Source organism: Ciconia boyciana, chromosome 2, assembly GCF_034638445.1.
Source record: "Ciconia boyciana chromosome 2, ASM3463844v1, whole genome shotgun sequence".
Taxonomy (NCBI): domain Eukaryota; kingdom Metazoa; phylum Chordata; class Aves; order Ciconiiformes; family Ciconiidae; genus Ciconia; species Ciconia boyciana.
In genome coordinates this window covers 123126146-123151872 of record NC_132935.1, presented here as the reverse complement: position 1 = coordinate 123151872, position 25727 = coordinate 123126146, and the positions used below count along the sequence as shown (strand labels likewise).

The 25727-nt window shown below is 36.8% G+C and overlaps 1 protein-coding gene across 1 annotated transcript in view; it reads left to right on the top strand.

Moving 5' to 3' along the window:
- Positions 1 to 24307, top strand: part of STT3B (STT3 oligosaccharyltransferase complex catalytic subunit B) — a 53581-nt gene extending 29274 nt beyond the window's left edge. Inside the window, exons 5-16 of the mRNA XM_072853924.1 lie at positions 732 to 831; positions 5430 to 5528; positions 7158 to 7304; positions 10026 to 10074; positions 11700 to 11854; positions 13599 to 13810; positions 14688 to 14875; positions 15370 to 15541; positions 17982 to 18155; positions 19200 to 19313; positions 20376 to 20588; positions 22636 to 24307. Of these exons, the coding sequence (XP_072710025.1) occupies positions 732 to 831; positions 5430 to 5528; positions 7158 to 7304; positions 10026 to 10074; positions 11700 to 11854; positions 13599 to 13810; positions 14688 to 14875; positions 15370 to 15541; positions 17982 to 18155; positions 19200 to 19313; positions 20376 to 20588; positions 22636 to 22716 (1704 nt within the window). The 3' untranslated portion in view covers positions 22717 to 24307. The remainder of the gene's footprint in view (positions 1 to 731; positions 832 to 5429; positions 5529 to 7157; positions 7305 to 10025; positions 10075 to 11699; positions 11855 to 13598; positions 13811 to 14687; positions 14876 to 15369; positions 15542 to 17981; positions 18156 to 19199; positions 19314 to 20375; positions 20589 to 22635) is intronic.
- The last annotated feature ends 1420 nt before the right edge of the window (positions 24308 to 25727 follow it).

The window sequence follows — 25727 nt, the reverse complement described above, 5'->3', positions numbered from 1 at the left end:
CCAGCAATCAGTGATATATTGATACCATTGTCATGTTTCAGTTCTAAGTACATCATACCAGTGCTTCTCAAGTGCTGCTGTTACTGCAGGTTCGCAATATCCATGATGTTGTTGTACGCCATTCCACAGTGCTCCTGCTTCCGCCCTGCTTCCCTGTTCATCCACCCCCTTTCTTTTGTTTCCTTACACTGCAACCTGCATTGGCTGCTCTGCTCCAGGAGTTCTGCTCCCAAAGGTGTACCTTGTTCCGTTTCTCCTCTCTGGCTGGAGATACTGTTCCCTGTCCCCACCAAAAAGAGCAGAGCATGGTGCTAAATTTGTATGTCAAAGGAAAATTTTGGATCCTACATGGGACTTCTGCCACTGCCTTGTGCTGCAGCCTTCACCATGGGGAAAAGCCCCCAGCATCACATTCTTGGTTGCCAGCATGACCAGATTAGCTTGGGAGGAGGAGGAGATACAGGAAGGATAGCCTTGAAAATCCACCAGCCCATTTCAAAAGTCTTTAATACTTTGATATGTGGGGGTTTTGTTGATTTTTGGGGTTTTTTTTCTTTTTTGATAATAAATATTGAGGAAGATTCTCATGGTATTACTAGTAGTTCTGACTGCTTGTCTAGGTGGGGTTTCTGTTTTCTCGTTAGACCATCAGGATGTACAAATCCAGCATTGGCTATCCTAAGAATTTGCAGATATTTTCAAATCTAATTTCCAAATTCCATTTCTCATAGGTCTCTGCATGGGGTGGTTATGTTTTCATCATCAACCTTATCCCACTGCATGTGTTTGTTCTGTTGCTGATGCAAAGGTACAGCAGGAGGGTCTACATTGGTAAGTTTTGTTCATTGAACAGTCATTCCCAAATGCTGAATCATGAGATATGAAATTAATTATACTGATGTGTTTTGTATCAAGTGGGAATTGAGTAATTGCATATGGCTGCATTTTTTAAATTTGATTACTCATTATAGCTAGTTATTTTCTACAACATGGAAATAAGGAGTTAAAACATACTCGTACTTCCAAAATTTCATATATGTGGCTGCTAATTAATTTTCTTCTTTCTAGTGCACTGAAAAAAAATTAATTGGATGGTTTGATATTTGTAGAATCATTTTAATATATTTTATGTATATATATTGTGTGTGTCTGTAATAATGTTTCATATTTTTGTCTTTTCCTAGTATGTTAAACAATTGCTATTTTTAAAAAGTTGTGCAGCAGAAATTGTGCAAACATATGGTATATTGTGACATATGTCAGAAAAGACATAGGGAATTTTAAGCAGCCATGTATGTTTTATATAACCTGGACTAAAAAGTAGTGTAAAAGTCTGTGCACTCCACGTGAATCCTTAAGATTCTATTGGGTTAATGGGTCGGCCTTCCTTCCAGTTTCAGGAATGTGTGTATAGTGATCTTAGGAGACTAACTTTTTAATTGATTTGCCTGACATTTAAATACTCTGTAAACTTTTTTTATAGAGGATTTACAAGTTAAATCAGTTGGCCATGGTGTAGGTGTGTGAATGAAATAAATAATAAGCAATTCAGGTATTCAAAGGTTTATAAGTTAGCTAGAACATTTTTGACTCCATAATGTGAAAACTACAATGGATGGTTGAGAACATAGTATGAGTTGAAGTGTAATATCACAGGATGTTTCATATTTGTAAATATATTTTTTGTTACCCATTTTAATACTGTTTTATCTTTGTATTTTTAATTATTTAAATGCTTTTTTTAGTGCCTGCTAGATAAATTACTATGTTTACATATGTATTGGAACCATTATATACTATAATAGTTACTCAAGCTCAGTTTTGTATTTTTGTTACCAAAACTATAAATATTGGTTTCATGCTTCTTTGTTAATCTGTTTATGTAATTCAGAAATGAAAATTCTTTTTAAAAAAGAAAGAAAGAAAAAAAGCTCTAACTCACCTTTAATTTTTCATGTTAGTATTACTTAACTTCTTCATTAACTACTACTTCATAACTTAAGGGGAAAGTAATTTATCTTATTTTGCTTTTAAAATTGTTTTATTGAATATTTTTGTTTTCCCATTTCTATGAGTTAGGCAAGAGAAAATTAAATCTACTAATTACAAAATCCTGAAGCGATGTGGTAACCAGAAACAATACAGAATAAGTACTTGTGCTTTTTCAGCTTTCAATGAACTAGGCTTTGAATTCGTCTGGGGAAAATACTACTGCAGGTTCATATGAATTAAAGGTTTTGGCAGATGTTTGTTTTGCAAATAGCTACAGTGTTTTGAGATGTTATTGCCCTTCAGCTGTGAGGGAGATGTACTTCAGCAGAGTTGTCAGAATGAAAATGTAATTGCTACTCTGCTGTTTCATTGCAACTGCTGGCTTAATTTAAGCTTTCATGTGAAGCCTTACACACAGAGAAGTCTGTACGTTTCGCATTAGTATGTGATTTCTACGTTTGTTTAACAGGATGTTTTTGTGAAACAGGTAAGAATGTTCAAGCACTTCTAGGAGAAAATTAAAGTGTGCTTCACTTCCAAACTATTCAGATCGGGAGAAGAGTTTACAAAAGCTCATTGAAGTAGGGAGAATAAAGAAACTTTTGGAGTTTCCGTGCTATGCAATTGCCAGCTATAATTCTCAAAAAACTGCCAATGTGCAGCTAAAATTTTTGTAAACTATTGTCAGCTGACAGTAGCTAGTAAAATCTGCATCCATTTTACTATTACTGAGAATTTGGGGGGTTTTAATCTCTAGATCAGTTGCTTAATTTTATTTTAAACTAGCACGAGCCTAACTTTTGTAACTGATGAATGTTTAATCCAATATAATAGCATAAATGTAGAGAACACTATTTGGTAGCACCATTTTTTAAAAATTTGTGATCGTGTCCTGGTATATATTTTTCATACGGATGTTCATACACCAAAGAAAAGGTTAATGAGACATGATCTGATATGCCTGGCAGTGTATTCAGAATCATTTAATGAGTAAAAATTTCCCAGAATGTGAACTTTTTGCCAATTTTAAAATATTTTATGACTTGCAGGCAAGTGAATTTATCAGCCAGATAATTTCTGACCCCCTTGGCATCAGTGGTGATCATGCTACCTACATTTGAAAGCTTAAGCTGTGCTTTTTTTCTTTTTTTTTGTCTTGACAGTAGTCAGTACCCTCTTCCATTCAGATCTTACTAGTTTAATAATTAAAAACAAGTGCTTACAATTCCAGTGTATAGCAGCACTTATATAGGTAAATAACATCTTTATTCAGTTACAGGAACCATTTATATTATTTTCTATTATTGTATTTGTAGTTTCTCCTGTAGTTTATCATATGTTTAAAAAATAAATGGTTTTATATTCAGAAAGGTACCAGTATAGATTTAAGTTATGCTTGCACACTTAAGAGACTTGGTAATTTTCACTTCAATCTGATTTTTTTTCTGTACAATTTTTTTTAAGTTCTGTATACTTTTCAGAATATTTAATAACAAAATACTTAAGGATCTTCCAGAATTTAAAACTTAATTTCCATAATTCCTTGCCCTATGTATTGGATTTTATCATTTAAGTAGTGAGCAGGCATATATTTATATCAACTACATCAGCATTCTAAAACTTCAGATGATGAGTGTTTTATTTCTGGTGATTATAATCCATTAATTGAAAGTATGTGGTCAAGTATTTAATCATACTCTCTGGAGGAGTTTTTCAATAGGTTCTTCCTGTGTTTGTGCAGTGTACAGCAACTAAAATTGTTTGTAAAATGAGTTTATCCACAGTAGGTCAGAATGTTTTTGTTCATGACCTAGTCAAAGTTATAACCATGAGAGTAGCTTGCAGGAATCAAAATTAACTTCTTGTTTTTGCAAAGACTGTGCAAACAGTAGAATGTAAAGGAGCATGGAAAGTTTGTGATGATATATCACCTTGATGTATCTAAGTTCCTAGAAAAATTGTGTTGCTGTGTAAATTGCCAGTTTTTTTTCAATACCAGGTAGAAATATGTGATAGCTGTTTGAAAGAGGTGGGACTAAGCGGGACTATACAAAGAAAGTATAACAGTTGCAGGACTAGGCTTAAAAATGATGATTTACAATTGTCTAACAAATGTGAAATGTAGTGATTTATGCCAATCATTGAACTTCCACAGGATGGCAGTGTTGTAGCACTTTCATGATACAGTAAATGATTTACGTTGTAGTGAATTCTTAAAAAAGTTGAGCTTCCTACAGCAAAAATGTATTTCAGTGACTTAAGAGGGAATAGATCAGTAGCTAGGCCAAGTAGTGCAATACAGATGCTTGAAAGAATACACCAGAAAAGACAACAAGTGATTGGAAGTATCATCACAGTCACCTCTGTGACTTTTGGAAAGCATACAGTACCCTGGGAGCATAATCCCCCAGGGAAACCACATAGGTGCTGTGGAAACAATACCACTAGTAAATGATGTGCTCCCCAAGCCTGTTCTCATGGAGGTTAGTAAAGGATTGTATGAGAACAGGGATCTCTTTGTAAGATTGAGGCCGTAACAAAGACAGTGGTTTATGATTTGTAGGAGTGTTTAAAAATCTGGGAAGTGGATTATTGCTGTTTGCCACTGAAGGAACAAAAACTTCATTTGGACTTGTTGGCTGGTTACTTCAAATGTAATCAGACTCATGGCTGTTCAGAGTTGGTATTTTTGTCTTTCCCTCCCCTCTCTTCTTCAGCCTGGAATGCTGAGGACCAAAACCCTGTCAAAATAAAATATATGAATCTTAGTGCATACGTAATAACAATTCATATTTTTAATACTAATATTAATATTAATGACGTTCTTGGCATCTGCTTTCTAGGGAGTTATTATTATCTATATCCCCATGGTTGATACAGATCTATTAATACATGTGCTTCATATTAATTTTTAATTCTATTGCTTTTCATTTTCTTGGCATGACTCTGCTCTTGTGTTAAAAAAAGAACAAGCATACCTCTTTGCATTTTCTGCAAAGGTAGTGGACTCTTAAATGTTTTGCTTCTTTGAGGTCTGGTCACTTCAATTTCTCCTCATATAGAAAGCTGCTTTTGTCACTTGTTATCTGAGAGCTCTTCCCCCACCCATGCCTCGTGAAAACAAGATGGGAAGACAAGACTATTTCCCAGCTAGAGCATCTTAGGTAGATGGTTTATTTCCCTAGGAGGAGAAAAAACAGTGCAATTAGGAACAACAATACTTTGCTACTTCCTCTAAAATTGGATGCAATAGGCAGGTTTATTCTAGTCAAAGGAGGAAAAAGTAATTAGGACGGCTGAAATATTTAGAATGATATGATTCTGTTTCAGTGTCACTGAAGCTGGGGGGACGGTGGACTCTACTATGGAACCAATGCTTTTTGAAATGTGTGTATTCATTTCTCTTCCTTCTCTCTCCTCACTCTTTTTTTTCCTAGCATATAGCACTTTCTACATTGTGGGGTTAATATTATCGATGCAGATACCTTTTGTGGGATTTCAGCCAATTAGAACAAGTGAACACATGGCAGCTGCAGGTAAGAAAATTAGATGTCTGCTTCCAAACAGCCTGCTTAGCACAAGAAAACCTCAAAGCCTTGCGGCTTTGTTTCCTTGTATTAGAAAGAACACATACTAACAAACCAAATTGTTAAAGAAAGAGAGGTACAATTTAGTGTCTGTAGGGAAGTTTTCTTTGCAATTGACACATTATCCTTCTTTGTGTGAGCTAGTGGAGGTAAAATGCCTCCATAACACTGGATCAGGTACTATTCTGACAAACACTTATTTTACACATTGATAATCTCTACTGTTTTGCAATATAATGTTGCCTTCAAGCGTTGTACAATTGGAACATTCCTTATTGGTAAACACAGTTTTTACTGAGCATTTTGGTTTTAGAGTTGATGGTCTTCTGTAATTGTTCAAAGTGGGTTAAATACAAATGACTTAAATTACTTACCAGGAGGCTGATTTTTAAATAACTGATTTCAGTCTTGTTTGATTCTTTTTATTTCTTTAAGTTGATTTTTCAATAGTTAACAGTCAGACATCTTGATTTCTTGACAGCAATAACCTCTGCTAAGACTGGTAGGTTTATGTTTAACTGCATACACTGTTTGTGTGATATAGTGTAGTTTGTTCGATTCCTCAGGTTTTTTATGATGTGTAATCACTTATCAAAATGTATTTGGGACAGCAATTGGAATATCATTAAAATTTATCAGAAAAATACTTTTAAAAATTAAGATTTTTTTTCAACAATCTGAATATAATGGGAAGACTAAAGATTATCAAACCACATTTTGCATCTGAAGAATTTTGCATTAATTTAGTGAATAGAGTTTGTGTCTTTCTCTAGGAGTTCAGAACCAGTGAATTTCAACATCATGCACCTCAAATTTATTGTTAAATTGAAGAAAGACCATACACTTGAGTTCTATTTTTTTTCTTCTGCCAGCTACCAGTGAATTTTCACTTTTGAATGGACTAATCATTGGATTGATCTGATTATATACATTGAAATGAAAAGCGTGTCCAAGTTCTGGTTTAATGTTAAACTCTGAACAGCCTTTTTGAGGGTGTGGGCTGCTTATCCAGTGAATTCTGGTGTTTCAACACTAGCTTTATATAATTCAGTTGTCTGTATCGCTTAATGCTTGGGGTTTTTTTCTTTCATTAAATCCTTCTGTTTTGTTCAGTAGCTTAATTTCCATATATTTCTATATATCCATATATTTCCATATATTTCTATAGCCTTGTTTTTGTGTTGCCTGAGGTCTGTGTCTTAATTTTTCACCAGGTCTAGGTATGTTAGCCTGTGTTTTTGTCATAATCAATGCAATCTAGTTTTCAGGTGGTTCTCTACCTTAGCCAATTTAATTTGCGAGCAAAGAGTTGGTGGGTATCGGACCTCTTGATGTAATAAGCAAATAACGTTTTGGAGAGTATTTCCTCTCATTGCAAATTTCTGTCATTGCAAGAAAGTATCATCCCTGTTAAATGTTAAAGGCTACTTGTCCGAAAGTGATTTTATACTAGTTTTTAGATGTAAGGATGTACCTTACATTTCTTTTTCTACTTCAGGTGTAACCAAAGTATGCCAATTGCTTTAACAGCTGTTACTGCTTTTGAGCATTTAAACAAAAATTTTCCTCTTTCCTTAGGTGTTTTTGCACTGCTGCAGGCGTATGCATTTTTGCAGTATCTGAGAGACAGGTTAACAAAGCAAGAATTTCAGACATTGTTCTTCTTGGGTGTCTCACTAGCTGCTGGTATTGTATTCCTGAGTGTCATCTATTTGACATACACAGGTAAATAAATGTGAAACTAGTTTACCTTTGGAACAGCTAAACCAGATGATCAACATTTGGTTTAGTCTAAAGTAGTTGTTGCCAATGCCACAGCAAACCAGTGCCTGTGTTACTCTCTATTTCTGTGCGTTGGAATTCACTGTGCTTTCTGGGCTGCAGAAAAAAAAACTTTGTAGCATCATTCCAGTATTTCAGGTTTATCTACAATCCACGTGATGATACAAGAAATCAGGCTGGATGAGGAACATAATTACAGCCAAAGCATATTATGAAGATACATATAGCTAATCTATTCTGAATAGTATTGATAGGTCAAGGTCAGATTGCTTACTTTCTGAAATACTTGAATCTGATTTCTATATGACTGTAATTAATCTGTAAGTTCTACTTTACTTCTGTGGTTCAGCCTCCAGTGTTCAAGGCAGTTCTACCCAATCTCACAAAAACAAGCTTATCTTTGCTTGGTTGCCATCCCCAGATGCCTCACTGCCATCTTCTGATTCCATGATATACTTCCTTGGTGATCTAACACCATACTTGCTTCCCCCAATGAAGAAAAAGCAATCTTACTTTCCTAGCTAAAATATGTGTCACCCATACAAAAATTGACTTCTGCTTGGTTTAAATTGCATGATCTTAATATGATACCTCAAATACAATTTTGTTTTCGGTTTTATTTTGGAAAAAAACCCACTTTCCTGAGACTTAACTTTTTTTTTTATTTTGACTGACTTCTGTCTTGTACTTCTTTTTAGCAATGTTTCTGGCGTAAATTTTTTTTGTATCAGTTGGTTAACATTTTGGAGTGTTTAATAGCAGTTTTATTTTTGTTAATTATGATACCATTATTCCAAAAGAATACTTAGCATCTCTTTATTTGAAAGTCTTCTAAAACTTGATGGTTTATGATTTGCTTTTCAGTATGTATGAGCAGGTCCTACTAATACTTAGTAAAAATTTTCAGACTGGCACATCAAAACAAAATTTGGCTCTAATCTCGGCGTGCAGCAAAATATGTCTTCTGTTGCAGTCCTTAGGAAGTGTTGGTTTCAACTTCTGAAATTCACTGATCAGTATCACTGGTTCACCAGATGGAACAAACCTCATTGCCTCAGCTTTTCCTGGTATGCTGTGCGATCTGGGCTCCTGACCATCTCGCAGCACTCTGATCCCTCTGTATTTTTTTAATAATCCTCTTGCAGAAGGGTGCCCACATCTGGACCCTGTATCCCAGGTGCAGCACCTGGAAGAAGGGGTTTGAGGTTCTGGATTGAAGTCCTGCCGGCCATAAGGCGTGTTGGCCACTCTTCAATTTAGCACTGTTCACTGTTTTGGCCTCTGGGATGTATTTACTTTTACCTAGCCACCAGCTGGACCCTGATCCACTGAATACTACTTTGAGCTTGTCAGGACAGCCAGTTTTCAACCCATCAAAGGTCTGTTTGTCCAGCCCATTCTTCTTCAGCTTATAAATGAGAAATGTGGAAAATGGTTCAAAAAGCATTCAATAATGTATTTCAGGAGGCTGTGCTCCATGATCTTTTCAGGGACTGAGGTTACTGGCCTGTAGTTTCCTGCGTATTCCTTCTTGCCTTTCCTAGAGGTGTAGCATTAGCCATTTTCCAGGCAGCAGGGGCCTCCCTTATTACCCTGATGAAGACGGTGGGTAGTTATCATACTGGCCAACTCTTTCAGCACCCTCAGGTGAATGCATCTAATCTCGTGTTTTGGATACATCCAGAGAAGACCATAACCCCAGTTCCCCATCTGCTGGCAGCTCCTTCTCGTGCTTGCAGTGGTTTGGGAGCAAGCTTTGCATCCGAAGACTGAAGGGAAAAAAATGTTTTGTCATAGAACTTTAACCACAATATTTAAGTGTCTAAAATAGATATTAAACTAAAACCTTCAGTCAGATTATACTCATTTTAAATATCAAATAGGGGGAAGACTTACTGTGTCATGCACAAAGACTTGGGTAATAAATGAAAAGATTTAACTTTCTCTTATTTCAACTTGTCTGTATCTGTCTTCAGAGGGAGCTGAAACGGTTGCAAGGAAAGTGGAAATAAAATTTAAGAAGAATCTTACTAGTAACTTTTAATAATTTTTATCTTTCATCTGATAATGATACTGTTTCTTTTCATCTGATGATATCAAGTATCTAAAGGCTTTGTTTAAAAAAAATTATATGTAAAGCTTATCAGCGTGACTAGTAGCAGCTTTTATATTCCATGCCACGTGTAGATCCATCAGTAGAGAAACAATAGGAAACCAGTGTTTCATTGAGTATTAGTGTTTTGGCTGTAGATTGTTCCCGGTTTCCTGCTCAGGCATTTCAGAAAAATTAAATACTTTCTTATCAATTATGTTTTAATTTTCTTATACTTCTTTATGGAGTATAGGTTGCAATCTGTCATATTCTTTGAGAAGTATTTTATTTATTATTGCATTGCTTTGACTTTTGGAGGCGTGTGTGTTTTGATACTCAACGAGTACAATATGATCCTGTGAGAGTGTGATCCTGTAAGAGTGTGTTCTTCCAAAAGTAGCTTCATGGTTGGTAGATTTTATAGCCTGCCTAATGCAGTAGGTCTGGTTCACATATATTACAAGTTCAGTGAAATGTCTTCGGTTTTGTGCTGTAATTTGAGGGAGTAGAAAAATTATTGCATTTAAATACCTAAGCAGCAAAAGGGTTTTTTCTCCCCTTCTCTTTTTCAGGTTATATTGCTCCTTGGAGTGGCAGATTTTATTCATTGTGGGACACTGGGTAAGTAAGGATAAAGGATATAAGGATTTAGATATCAATAGCATTCTACTGAAAACTAATAATCTTTTGTTCTCCTCATCCTCAAAGCCATTTAGTATTTCTGTCAAGGAGAATATAGTGGGCTTTAATCAGTTATCTAAAGAGAGCATTTGTAGTAACTGTTTAATGATCTTTGCAACCATTTCACTTATTTGTCTGTTAAATTTCTGGCTTCTTTGGAAGTCTCTGAATATGTAATGGTATGTTTTTCTATATGAAATTGTAGTGCTTCTCAGCATAAAATAACCAAAAGCTGTACCAACACTTGAGGACATATTTAAAAATTACTAAGAGCCTTAAACTTACATTATCTTCATTGCGCAACATTGCACGAAATCATGAAGATGTTGCACATATGATCTTGCATGTTGCCTGTTTATTATGTTCATACATCTGTTTTGTGTATACAGATGTCTACTCTGAACAATTCTGGTTTACTCATGTGTGTTTTCACAGGTAAAAACCCATGTTAGTTAATCTTTTGTTTTAGTTAACCTTTAAAAATCCAGTGTTGGATTATTTAGCCAGCCAGGAGAATAGGAATAAAACTGAAGACATTTTTCTCAGGTAAATGTTTTTAAGGCAAAATTCCAGTGGTAGATTTTTTTGAGATTAAAAGCAGGGATAGGAGAACTTCAGACTTTTGCAGTTTGGATTTTTTCCGGCTCCAAAGTCCAGCTCATACAGGATTCTGTACCAACTCTGTAATAAATGTAGTAGAATAGATGTCAGTAAAGAAACCTCATGTTTATTTGAAGAACGTATAGATGTTGTTCTTTGCCTGTAAATGAAAAGGTCTATATATATACAAAGCATTAAACTTTTGAGGGCTTGTCTACATTAGAAAATCATATTGTGTTAAAACACACAATGCAGTTTTGAGTGAGAACTAGATCTCAGTGAAGAAAAGGACATATGTTTGATACCTCACCATTTGGTCATGTAGCACCCCAGATTAGGTCCGTATGTATAGCTGTCTTTAATATAGAACATAGTTTTGTCCTTGCCTGCACTGAGTGTTTGACATGTTGTTTGGTTGACATGTATTTCCAAGTGTAGACAAGGCCTGATTTTTTTCAGCATCTAAAAGAATATGGGGGCATCAGTAACTGGTCTGGTATTTAATACTGTAACTTTCTGTACTAAGAAAATGAAGGTATTCTGTGTAGAGGAGAGTTTTTGAAATACAATGTTGAAAATCCAGGAGACTTACTGGCATGGATGATTATCTCTTCAAAATGTAATGATGGGGGCTTCCATAGCTGCGTGTTTTTCATTTTGGTGAATTTGGCTTCATATTTAGCCATAATTTTAAAAAAATCCATAATTTTCATTCTTTTAATTAGTATGGAAATAATCCTTTATATTGGTGTTTTAAATAACTCTATACACCAAATACTTCCTAAATACAGTAAGACTTGGACTTTTTTGGTATAAAAGTTTCATCAGATATCTGCTGAATAGAGCAGTTGCCATTTTAAATTGAAATGCTTCCTTTGAAATGAATTTCAGAATTCCTAATGTTTACAAGTTTTAATAATTTTATCTTTTCCAAAATAATTTGAACTGAATTTTTTTTAAAAAAGGTATGCGAAAATTCACATCCCGATCATTGCCTCTGTGTCTGAGCATCAGCCTACAACATGGGTTTCCTTCTTTTTTGATCTGCATATTCTCGTGTGTACTTTCCCAGCAGGGCTGTGGTTCTGTATCAAAAACATCAATGATGAAAGAGTCTTTGGTAAGAGAAAATATTTTAAAATTGTTTTGAAAAATCTTGTCTTCAACTTGATTCTGTTTTGGTTTTGTTTGCTCAAAGCTGGTATATGGCTTGTTCTAAAAAAGGTTTAAGTGATGTGTTTAAAGAGTATTATTAAAAGTTGCCTGCACTCAGCAGTATTTAAAACCATTTATAAAAATGCAGAGATTAGTGAAATGGTGATGGAGTGTCATCCCAAGAGGTGGGATCGAAATATTTGTTGCTATGGTTCTGTTCTGTGGCTGGAGTGGCATGCTCTTCCACATGCTGATCTTGCAAACCATGCGTTGGGGTGCAGTTCCACAGCACAGTTCAGGCAGATGAACCACTCAGTGCAAAGGGAAGGCCCCACACAGGCTGCGAGGCAACCGACCCTTCCCTGGGTGTCTGGCACTCATCCCATCACAGATGATGATTCAAATGCCTTTTCTTTCCAGATTTTCTGCTATTTTAGTGAACGGAATCACTTGCTGTGGAACAAGTGCTAGATAAGACACAAGCCTAAGCGGAGGTGTGAGGTCTCCCTGTGTCAGTGACAACAAATTATTTATTTGTATGAAGCTGTACTGTGAAAGCAGACTTTTAAGATTATGAATGAGGCTTGTAAGGATGTAATTTGAAGTTGTGGCCCATATGGAGGAGTGAAGATCACTCAGGTCTTGGGCTTTTACCGGGACAGGAGGCTCCAGGCCAATATAGCTGCCTCTTAGGATTACCTAACAGGTGTGTGGGCAGTGGGAACATTCACTGTGTTAAATCCAGTGACTCGGGGGTATTCTGTGCTCTGTGGCTTACAATAAGTCCTTATCAAGACCAGTGCTGGGCAACTGGCTTTCAGCCTCCTACTGCTGCATCATCCATTTAAGTCAGCATTAAAGAGACCTATGAGCGAGAATGGAGAGCCATACTACTTCGCTACAAAGTAGAAAATGTTTCTGTAATGTAATCTGATAAATCAGTGTCCCCTCATGATTTCTGTGGCAAATCTTTCACAAAAGTGTATTGCTAAACTGTAGCAGACAAGGAATAACCACTATTACTTGAACAATAGATGTGCCTAACCAGTGTATACAGGTTGGTTTGTTTTCTTTTCCTTCTAAGAAAAGTGTTCTGAATATTCCTTACTATTCTGAAAATTTTGTTGGTTGGGGGGGGGGGGTGGAGGGGGGTGGAGATAATGCTGTTCAGGAAAACTTGCTTCAGAATAGGGTTCGCAATATCATATTATTTGTCTGTATGGAATTATAATGTAGACAAGCCCCCAATTTGTCCACAGATGTCTCTAACTTAAAATGTGATATTTACATGAAATTCTAACACTTCCTTTTGCTTTTTCATTTTCAATAACTTGTTTGGTCTAGGGCTGTTTGGCCTTTTTAATCAAATGAAACTACCTATTATTCCAGCAGTATTTTTGGTGTGTGATATTAAATGTCACTAATGTATCTTCTGACACATTATTAATGAATATGAAAATGGGGTTGTGTTGTTGTTAACAGTTGTCAGGATGAACTTCAGGAAGGGTTTAAGGCTTAAAAGGGATAAACATTAATTGACCTGCATCTCTGTAAATTAAAAAGCAATTAAATGCAAGATGCATACTCAAGTCTTTATACACACAGATGCTCAACCCACTTCCAGAAGCAGTTTTATGGAGTGCATGTACGTGTGCAGTCAGAGCGAATGTTATTTTCTAAATGTCATCAGTAGATTTGTTTCTTTGCAGTTGCTCTGTATGCAATCAGCGCTGTTTACTTTGCTGGTGTGATGGTTCGTCTGATGCTCACTTTGACTCCAGTGGTCTGTATGCTGTCTGCAATTGCTTTCTCCAATGTCTTTGAGCGTTATTTGGGCGATGATATGAAGAGGGAAAATCCACCAATAGAGGACAGCAGTGATGAGGATGACAAAAGGAACCCTGGCAATCTGTATGATAAAGTAAGGGGACGGAGCAAAAGTTAGAAGTCAGAAAACAGCTTATTTTTACTGTTTGGGTTTTTTTTTGTTTTGTTTTGTTTTTTCTTTTGGTCAGAATATTTTAAATGCCACTAGATGTCTGAATCACTAACATTGAAATTTAGAACAAGTATTGATGTTCTCCAATAAGGTGTAACTGATGTCCTGAAAGAATATCAGTGTCAGTGTAGAAGTGGTTCCTTGTAGCTTGATCGGTGATGAGTCTTTAACCTAAAGGAAGTGTACAGCGTTGACCCAGCTTTCTACAGGAGTGATGGCACAGTTGCTCACTCTCCTTAACTACTTATACCAGTTCTGTGTCACTGAATGTCTCCATGTTTCCCTCTTGTATGTCCTCTAAGACATGGTGAAATTAAAGAATAATACATTTTATAGAAAAGTATTTCTATACATAAACTTGCATACTCTCTTAATCATGAAGAAGATGCTGTTAGGTACTAATATTTTTTTATCTCTTAGGCTTTATTATACTGACCCTGACAATGCCTGAGCCTTGGGTTTTTCCCCTTTACATCACAGTAAATTCCGGCTTTCTCTTTTTCTACCCTGCCTTATAAAAGGGCATCATCATACTAAGCCAAACCAAGGAAGTCATGCAGTGACTCTCACATAATAGATTTTTTCTTCTGAAAGAGGCTTTCAAGGAATCATCCATTTTTACAAGTTGCTGGATTGTCAAAATATTCTTGTGCATATTTAGTTAATTTATGCTACAACTTGGTCTAGCTTTATAGTATCCCATAGCATTTATTGGGAGCATGTGGTGAAGAAAAAGGCATGGGTTCCATTGTCAAGGGCAATAAAAGTTGCCATAACAGATGTATTTGCGTTTGTTTAGGCAGGCAAAGTGAGAAAACATGTATCTGAACAGGAAAAGACAGAAGAAGGACTAGGTCCCAATATCAAAAACATTGTTACTATGCTGATGCTGATGTTGTTGATGATGTTTGCTGTCCACTGTACCTGGGTAACCAGCAATGCATACTCCAGCCCCAGCGTTGTTCTCGCTTCCTATAACCATGATGGGTAAGTAAGGTCTACAGGTCTGAAAATAATTAAAGGGCAAAAAAACCTTTCTGCTTCTTTTGCATTAGCAATTGGCTTTACCTTCTTTTAATCACTTCTAATTATATTAAGGCAGAATTGTCACCTGAATAAAAAATTCTTAATACTCTAATTTTAAAAAAAATACAACATTTTATGAAATATTTAATGTAAATACATAAAAATAATCCTATCCAAAGCCATTCAAGATGATGGTTAAAAACAAAGAAGGTTTTTGAGTCAATTGGGAAAACAAGTTTATGAATATATATTCAACTGGAAATGCATTTAGTCACATCTTCAAAAGCAGTTCAGCTGTCAGCAGGTTCAAATTTGCAACTGCTCGTGACCGAATCCCTCAAAGAGAGTTGAACGCATTAAGAACACCCTTATTTGTGAGCTCAGATTTATCATGGTGCAGTTAATTTGTTGCTAGTATTTGTACCAATGTGAATAAAATGAACTCTGTTTTCCAGCACTCGGAATATCCTAGATGACTTCAGAGAAGCCTACTACTGGCTGAGACAAAACACAGATGAGCATGCCAGAGTGATGTCATGGTGGGACTATGGTTATCAGATAGCAGGAATGGCTAACCGGACAACCTTGGTTGATAACAATACTTGGAACAACAGCCACATAGCCCTGGTAAGGGTGGCAATTTTCGATGGAGTAGAAACACCAAAGTGTTTACATTGCAGTCAAGTATGAAATTGTAAATGTCTGTTGATAGGTAGTATGATATTAAGGAAAAATTCCATAGAGCGGGCAACACAGAGGTGGAAGGAACATATTGTTTGCATATACTAGAACTCAGGTATAAAGAGTTTTGGGGCTAGAAGGGATCCATTTTGCTTTTGGAGTTTCTGGTTTGTTTACTTGGAGTTTCAAAAACTTCACCTCTACTTCAGTTTCTTTTCTCTTCTTTGTGGGAGGATAGACAAAATGTAATGTAACTATCCAAATAGGGATCGTTTCAGTTCAGCAGTGTTTTTGCTGACTGGATTTTGGATAGCACTATGAAAACTGCCCACATGAAACAACAAATTTTCAGTCAAATTTCCAACAAAATTTCTAACAAATTTTCTTGGAAATTAGAGAAAGTTTATGAATAGCGATGGAAGTGTTACAGATTTGATGTGATTCTGACTTCTCAAATTTGAAGTTAGACAAAACATCTGTACATTTAATTTCTTTAACTTCTAAAGAGTAAGTTTAAGCTTTGTGCATGTGCTTAAAAGCAGGGTGTTGGCATTGCCTGTGGTTACAGGGGCACCACTTTGGGCAACTTCAACTTTTTTCAGAAACAAAGGAATGCTCTATATTGTAGCTGGGTTGCAGTCTTACTAGGTGCTGTGTAATGAGTCATCGTCACTCAGTGATGACACCAGTCATCACTCAGCGGCCGTTTCTTCCCAGAAGACCTATGACATGCTACGTGGGCAGAATGGGGGAAGGGCTCGAGGAATGTATTAGGATAGTTTCTTGTCTTGTGTCAGTACCTACTACAGCAGTTGGACCAGATCTGCAGACAAGCAGTGTTCAAAATCAACAAATTAATCAAGCTGTGCTTTGAGCATACAAAGTCCTGAAAAAACATGGATTGGGGAAGCAGGGGGGGGGGATTATATGTATGTGCTTTTGACAGGAGCGGGGAACTCATGTCAGCTGAAAGCAAGCTTGGGAAATTGTACTGCTGGTGCTAATCTCAGTCAACAAGCCTTCCCATGTACTAAGACACTTTTCTCTTATTTTGGTTGTTGACCTGACAGCATTAGTGTGTTTTAGATGGACATTCAACCCCGATAGCTCTATGTGCCTCCCTCTTCTACAAGAGGTAGAAGTGCAGATACCATATCTAAACCAACAGATCCCTGCAGGACAAGGCACATCAGGTGAACAGAGAGACTGTGGAAGTCCTCTGTATTGCATAAGCACAGTAACCATACATGACAGCAATTAGCAATGATGGGTTTTAATAAAGAATTCTCTCCAGTATGAGTGCTGGCGCTGTCAGGTTCCATTTCAGAATGAATACTCCATAAAGGGGGACCCAAGCAATAAATGTGTGTTGTGGCGAATACCTGAATACGTGTGCTCTAAATGAGGCCTCTAAATGCCCCTGAGACAGGTGCCAGGTGACTTCCTTCTGCACAAAAATGGAAACCTGCCAAATAACTTCACGTTGATTAGGACCACGGCCAAGAAGCTGAGGTTCTCAGTCTTTTCGACAGATTGCAGCCTAAGCTTAGTGTTTTCTAATTACGTTCTTAACTGAATGTCACCCATTTGGATGCAATATTATTTATATTGTAGTTACTCCCTTTTACTACAGCAATACATTATTATGCCTTAAGTGCAAGAGCTTCCATAGCAAACAGAACTACTGAACTGAATGCCAGTTACTGACCTAAGTGAATTCTTCGAGTGTGGGAAGTGACCAGTATGGAAGAGGTTCTGGATACAGCTTTAAAAAGTTTTTCAAGACCAAAACTATGTTATGCTTTTAACTCAAGGATGTCTCTATTCTGACATTTTCTCTGTGTAAACTTACCTGAAATTCAACGCTGAGGGTGCCTGTATGCTACTGAGTGCAGTGCAGCATGGCTGCTTCATTAGTGAAGGACAGAGCTCAAGGAAAAAAAAAAAAGAAAAAGAAAAAAAAAAAACCACAACAAAGAAATTACCAACATTTCAAATAATTTATTCACTTTGGGCTGTGTCTAAAGCTTTGTAAATAATTTGTAATTAGGTATTTTCTTGCAACACTAAGTTTTTGGCAATACAGCCATGACTTGAAAAACCTGTAGGTGCCACAAAAGGAAAACATTGCTTATTGCTACATTTTATACTCAAAACACTCATTTCAACAGGCAGCACTTCTCTCGGAGAGGAGGAAATATTTCAATTTAGGTTGGGCTTTTGAGTTTCTAACTAGACACAACGAGTTTTCTTTTATCTAGAATGAAAATGTGGGCTGTGGTTGGCAAGTATGTATTCTTGGGCTTTGGTCTGGCAGGTTATTGATCTGCGGATCTGTTCGATAGGCAGCCATGAAGATACTCAAGATTTTTTTGCTATGATACAGGTGGGAAAAGCAATGTCATCAAATGAGTCGGCAGCATACGAGATCATGAGAAGCCTGGATGTGGATTATGTTTTGATTATTTTTGGTGGTGTGATTGGTTACTCTGGTGATGATATTAATAAGTTCTTGTGGATGGTGAGAATAGCAGAGGGGGAACATCCCAAAGATATTCGGGTAAGTGGAAACGTACACAGGAAAACTGAAGTGTTCTTGGCCGAACACTGTATTTCTGTATGTTTATCTCTACTGGTTTGGTTTTTTTAAACTTTTATTTATGTTGTTGCTTTTCTGGTAGTGCTCATTACAGTGGAGGGAAATTTCTACTCCTCATTGCATTTTTATTTGAAAAATGTGTTATGGGTTGTTTTCCTAGAACAGTAGGAGTGCAGAGGCCTGTAGCCCAGTTTCTTTCAATATTTATGGGTTTGAAAGGTCAGTAACCTCAAAAGCTTTTCACTTTTTTTTGCATGATACTAAAAGTACAGGCTATCTTTTGTAATTCTTGTGTGTGTCTCACTATGCACCATTGTACTTTTAAAAAGGAATGTTCAGACTGTTTAAACAGTTGGCATTACAAATTTCTTCAAACTCTGTAATAGTAGAAGACAAGTTAAAGTGTTAATATTGATTTATGTAGAGTTTAAGTTATTCAAACATCTCAGAGATTGCAGGAGTCTGGAGTAATATTTGCTTAAGCCTAACAAAAACTTCTAGATATTGAGCACAGGCTTAAGGGAGTAGCCTGCGTGCATAGTTTCATCTTGTACTGGAGATGAAAATGGCAGAAATTATTTGTTTAAACACTGGGTGCATATGAAGTTTATGGTAACATTGCAGACCTTGTATATTAACAATACAGTGCTTTTCACCTTTCTGAAGAATAATTTTGATAGATGCCCAACTAACTTTTACATTTTGAGATCAGTTTTCCAGTAACTGCTTACTGTGAAGTGACAAAACTTGTACCAGTACAATAATATGGATTTAAGAAGATTGGTCCATTGGGGTCTGGGTTACAAGCAGGTAGTTTGTATCTATTTTACCTTTAATGAGCACCGTCATTTTCTGTTTAAAGACTAGCTTAAATCAGCTTTTAAACTGTAAAAGTCAGTTTAGATTCTTTATGAAGCTTTTTCTTTGTGGAGAAGGGAATGAGAAGTGACCTTAAATAGGGGTTTAGTTTATATTGACTCTTTGTATCTTCTTTTGTTTTTAAAGGAAAGTGATTACTTTACCCCTCAGGGAGAATTCCGGGTAGACAAGGCAGGTTCTCCAACTTTGCTGAACTGCCTCATGTATAAAATGTCCTATTACAGATTTGGAGAGATGCAGGTTAGTGCTACAACTTCTACTGAATCTTAATTGAAATGTGAGAAAACAAATGTTGTTTTGATGTATTTTCCATCTTTTAGATTGAGTGTTGCTTGTAGTAGCAGAATCGGAGGTAAGAGTCAGCTTTACAAATTAAAACACATCCAGGCATGGTCTACTGTATATAACCTTTAGAAAAAAGCATTTCTGCTGCTAACCTGCACTTGTACTTAGCTTTTTGCTGTCCTTCACATTGCCCCAGACGAGCATCTTAATTCCATTATGTAGTGCGCTTGCTGAAGCATTAACTGTTATGTTGTGGAGAGCTTTAGATGTGGTTTTTTAATAGCAACACAGAAGTGGAACTGTTAATTGACTATTTAATATCTGTCAGAAACTACCTGATTTCTATCCAAGTCACATCAGTGTATTAAACAACATGGCACTTATATCATAAGGGCATAATTCTCGGAGAGAGTTGTCACTCCCCTTTGGGATCATCAAGCATATGTATGTAGCTAAATCTGCCTTGTTTGCTTTTCTCTTTCCTGTTCTTCCCCATGCTGCCAAGGGCCCTTCATTCTGATGTGTTAGCATAAGAATCCTTTATTCAGCCAAAATTGATGCCAGTGGATCTCATTTGTAATGTGGGGGGGTCAAATTTAACTGATAAACATAAACGTGAACTATTTCAGACTTGTATGGAAAACCATGAAAGCGCAAGTTACTGCACTATAGAAGAGAGAGTACAAGGGAGGAGCTATGCTAAAAAGCTACCACAGGCTACCGCACCTCAGACTTTCACTTGAGTAGTTTCATCTATGAATGCAGACATGATATTTCTTTTGAGACATGAAGTGCCGTCTCCTGGGACATCTGTAGGAGTAAGAATGAATTTGTGTCTCAGTTGTAAAAAGGAACTGAGAGTTGTTTCTGTGTAGTAGTAACCAGTGCAAGAGCAGCGGTGTCCTTTGACTAGACCAGTTGAAAGCGTTGCCTTGTGGTATGAACTAATTGCACAGTTTGCAGTGATGGGTGTTTTGGGTTTTGTCTCGAACTAATACGCAACTTCAATTTTTATAGCTGGATTTTCGGACACCCCCAGGATTCGATCGTACGCGCAATGCTGAGATAGGCAACAAAGACATTAAATTTAAACATCTGGAGGAAGCCTTTACCTCAGAGCACTGGCTTGTTAGAATATACAAGGTGAAACAACTAGACAACAGAGAGACATTGGATCATAAACCTAGAGTAACCAACATTGTACCGAAACAGAAGTATTTGTCAAAGAAGGTGGGTTCCCAGTGAAGTAACTGAAAGGGGTCAGGAGATGGCAGTTTATTTTTAACAGTGAATCACATAGCTGGTGAATTATGTATTTCCACTAGCCAGAATGTTATGGATACTGTTCATGTTAGTGTCCAATATCAGGCCTGCCTGCTGGTAATAATTGTTCATTTACTGTCTGCTTAACTTAAAAGCATGTGAAGACACAAGGCTAGATTTTTTTTTTTAGGCAGAATGCTAACTGGAAATAGAGTGTGTCACTGGCTGTTGCAGCTCTTAAGTATTCATGTAACTGGAAGTGTAATCTCTAAAGTACATCAATTCATGTTTCAGTAACTATGGCTCACTAAGTAAATCATGTGGAAGTTGCTTTCTGACTTTGTTTGAAAGTAGTGATGCCTAGAAGTTTAAAAATGGCAATTTTGTATAAATAAATTAAATATGAAACTTTTGTTGACGGAACTTTAGTGTCTGGCTGCTTACTGTTTGAAGTCATCTTCACGGTTTTAAAAGTGTTAGCTGTGGTGTGCTACTTCAGCCTATTATGAAAGATGTGTTACCAGGGGAGTTGGGGAGACTCTTGGCAGCCCTCTCCTTCACAACATCTGTTTCCTATATATGCAAATATGTGTTGCAAAAGAAATTCCAGAATCCTGCCAGAAACAAATGTGTAACAAACTAAATTGGTATAGGCAGTAAACGTACACTGCGTCATGGAAATACAAGTAAAGAATGTCAGAAGGTAAAGATGCTTATCTTTCTGAATTGATGTAAGTTCATAAAATAAGGCATTTGGGAGTTGTCACTGAAGCTAGACTTACCTTAAAAGGAAATTATAAGCTTTACCATGCCTGTCATACACTTAGTGTAACTTTTGATCTTAAGTGACAAACAAGGCCATATTTATTAATGATGTGTATTGACCCCACTTAAGCTGTGGATGTGTCGGTTCTCTGTCTAAAGACAGGATAAAAGTTGATGCAAATTCTGATCCATCCCCAACTCTTGCAGTACAAACAGGCTCTACTTCCCATTAAGAAATCACAGAACCAGCAAAAGAGCATGGGGTGAATGTCTAAACTAGGATGTCTTGGATGCATTCTGAGGATTCCTTCCTAGCCCCAGGTTTTTAGCAGTTGCTTCCTCACTGGAAATTGAGTCCATCTCCTATCACTCTTCCATGTTAGGAATGACATTGCTCAAGCTCAGAGATGCAACATGTCTGAGTATTACATATTAGTTTGTATCTATCTCATTTTATAATAATATTGTTGTTGTTATTAAAAAGAGAAAAGTTATATTTAATGGACATAGTAGAGCCTGCTGGTAACCATGGCAAAGTGCAGCACATGTGGGAGCTGCCTACTGTCTGATTTGTTGTGGCAGGCATGTTGAATGTACAATTCTACCTGCCACAGGCTAACTGTATTTATGCAACTTTGAAATTAATATTTCCTAAGACTAACATTAATGCTTCCCCCCATTACTGCCTTAAAAAAAAAATCTAAAATATGCTGATAAAGACACATGAGCAGAAAGCGCTAACTAGGCTACAGACCAATAGCAGAGGACTAAAGACTAAAATGTGATTATTTGGTTTTTCTCTTACTTTTGAAAAATGCTGCTTTGAGCAAATATTTCTATCTATCATCTTGCTAACTTCTAAGAGAATCAAATAGTGCCAAAGATGCAAGAAGGTATTTCCAAACAAAACTAACACTCTACACCACTTCTGCTCTTCAGGCATATTAGTAGAGCTTTATCGCTTTATCATGTTGGTTAATTATTAATTCTGCCTCAGCACAAGCTTTGAAAACAATTCTACAGAGCTGGTAGACGGGGCTTGCAAAAGTACATCTTGTGCAAAAGCAAATGTTGGGTGTGAATTAACAATCCCAACTTTAAAAATAATAACTGGATAATACCTAGTTGAGGGTTTACCATTTAAGCTCTTTAAAATCAATCTAAAGATCAGGCATTGAAATGCACATCATTAAACCGCGGTCAAGACTAAATCATTAACTAATACATTTTATTCTGTTTTTCTTTTTAGACCTCCAAAAGGAAGCGTGGCTACATTAAGAATAAACTAATTTTAAAGAAAGGCAAGAGACCCAACAGGAAGACAGTTTAAATACACTGTTCCGATTGCTAATACGAAGCAGTTGTCCTTGAGATAACCAGTCTTTGCCTTTAGCTCAAGTCATGTTTCACAGCAACATGAGGGTACAGAACCATCATTGGTCCAGATTATTGTACAAAATTTTCAGGCAATGTCTGATTAAAAATATTGGCTTATTGAGAACAGCTGTTTTAGATTTGTAATGTGAAGCAAGACAGAGCTGCTATCCAAGTCTAGCAGCATTTTTTTTATTGGTACATATTATCCTTCAAATCTGTTGAGAATTTGGACTGACTGCACCAAAGAACCCTGTAATTTGGTCCTTGGCACATGCATACTTGTCAATCTTTTTTGGAAAACACTGTTCAGCTGAATAGCAGCAGTATGTAAACTGGAATGGTGAAATCTAAAAATGACTTGTTTTCAACAACTAGGAGGAAGCAGAGCTCTCTGAAATTAAACTTTCAAAATAAGTTACTCCCGTGATTATTTTTCAATGGTTTCTTTCGGTGTCCTTTACCTCTTGCTGCAGGCTGGTTTTGATCTGGAGTGCAAGAAGCAAAGCTGCAGTTTTCACAGGAGATGACAGGAGGACAGATCAATTGGATGCTAGTTTAGCTTGGACCAGCTGCTTTTGTTTAACATGGGGTTGCAGTATTGCTGCCTTACACTGTCATTTCATAAGGTAGACAAGGCAAATCTTGCACACTGTAGACACAAGGGCTAAATTTGTATCCTCCTGAAAAATCTGAAACGACAGTGATGAATGCTATAGTAACATACAACTGAGCACCATGTTGCAGCTGGTGCTTCGGAACAGAAATTAAACTATTTTAGATAAATGTTTACATTGGTAAAACAAGTATAGCCTGTTTAATGGGGGGGGAAAAAAAGGTTGACAGGTATACAAAACCCCTTTTCTGTGGCTGTTGGAGGCAGAGGATTTGCAAACCTCTTCCCCCCCCTCACTGCCTTTCTTGTGAGGGTAAAAGTTTTTCTGGAAATCTGTTTCTCTGCATTTTTATTTAGAGTGCTTAAATGAATTGAAGAAATTACTGCTATAGTGCTATTTGCTTTGTCTGTCTTTTATACTGTTTTTTTTTTTTTAAAGTGGTGAAAACCGTCAGATTAAATGCACTAAAATATAAATGGAGACTGAACATGTTCACTTTCCAGCTATAGGAAAACTTTATACAGACTTGAAAATTTTCTTTAATTAAAATGAAAGGGTTTTGCAGTTTGTTTTCCTGCCACAGGTTGTAACTTTTTATAGAAACAAAACTTGCATCAATACTTTGATGTAAAATGCAGAATAGTATGTACCTTTCATGAAGAAAATGTAAATTTACAGTGTTCTGTGAGAATGTTACTGCTGACTTCTTTCCCAAGGTGTAGAATATTTTTTTGATTTATGAACTCATTTTTGACTCCAATGGTTTACACAGACCAATACTACAGCTGCAACATTTTCACAAAGGTAATTAAATCTGGATTTCTGGCCCCTGTCGTTTGGAGATTTCATTTTATTTTGTTGCTTTAAAGCTCAATGCAGACCAGTTGTTGACTGTAGGGGAAAATAAAGTTAAATCAAGTTTTGTGTTAAGGGTGTTGTGTCAGTTTTGTTGTGATTAACTTGATAATGTGTTGCTTATAGTCCTAGTGATAAATTAAATCATGCAAACACCATAATGCAAATCTGCCGACCTCATGAAGTTGCTGTAATGAAGCCACAGCAGCTACTTAGCAGCTACTTAACATCCTTCCAGGTTAAATTTATTAAGCCACATGTAGGGCCTTGGCTGTGATGAAATTCAGGTGGCTGTAATATGTTCAGAGAACAGCAGCCATCTTTCCCAAACACGTTGCAGTGAATCCTTCCAGCAGCTGGAGAGGCTCAAGCTGTTACAGTTGCTTACCACAAGCGGAAGGGGTGATTGTGATGCACGATTTGTAATATCTTGCTTCTTCCAAGCAAATCTGCGTCCTGCCCACTCACCACTGGTAAGAAATAAGCCATCTAACATTTGGAAGAACATCTGAAAGGGAGCAGAGCAGATGCTGCTGGTCAGTCTGTGGTTTGGCAGTAACTCAGCCTTGGTTTAAGACAGGAAATAAAAGGTTCCCCTCCCCTCTTTAGGTATCTTTACAGTTCTGTCAGTTTGTTTTCCATCTTGGCTGACAGTGTTCTCTTTAACAGCGCAGAAATAAGTGAATCCTGTCAACTTTTATAGCATTTTTAAAGCTACGTGAAAGAAAAATAAGCTAACTCCAGGGATCTTAGCCAGCCTGGGCCTAAAGTTGCCTACCACTTACCTGAGCTTTCTTAAATCTAACTTGACTTCAAGGCTTCTGCCAATGTTCTGCATTTAAATGGAATGAAAAGTTGCAGTCATTAAGGCAGCCACTTAGAAAAACCAAAGTTACAAAGAAGAACTGGCAGGCACTGTATCACCTTCCTTGGTTCCTCAGGAATCTGCACACCTCGTAGGTTACCTGGTTCTCCACCTGCATCCTGGAATTACTCAGCTAAACCAACTTCTACCTCTTCTCCCTGAAAACTGAACCATACTTGTACCAGCAAAGAATACTAGCATCTTGCATAATTATCAAACATATCTTCCATACTGGTTTATTTCCTTAGCTACAGCCATCCTTTTGTTGTTCTACTAGGTCAAATGTGGAAGATGTTGAAGCATAACTGCCACAAAACAGTAAAATCTGAAGTAAAAAAAATGTTTAAGCCAGGCTCTGGTCTTCAGTTGCTAAGGAACTCAAACTGCAAGTGTCTAGAAGCCAGTATTGCCCAAGTTCTGTATCACTTAATCATTACTGTTGAAAGCAGCGAGGGCAGACAGTACTATTGGTAATCCCAGAAGAAATATTTTGACTTGTGGAAGTAATTCCATAACAGAGGGGGAGAAAAGTCATTAGTTAAATATCTTGACAGATTTACTCTCGAAAAACCAGTTAAATGCTTTGACTCAACCCTCTGTACATACTGATCCCACTAGGAGTAAAAACTG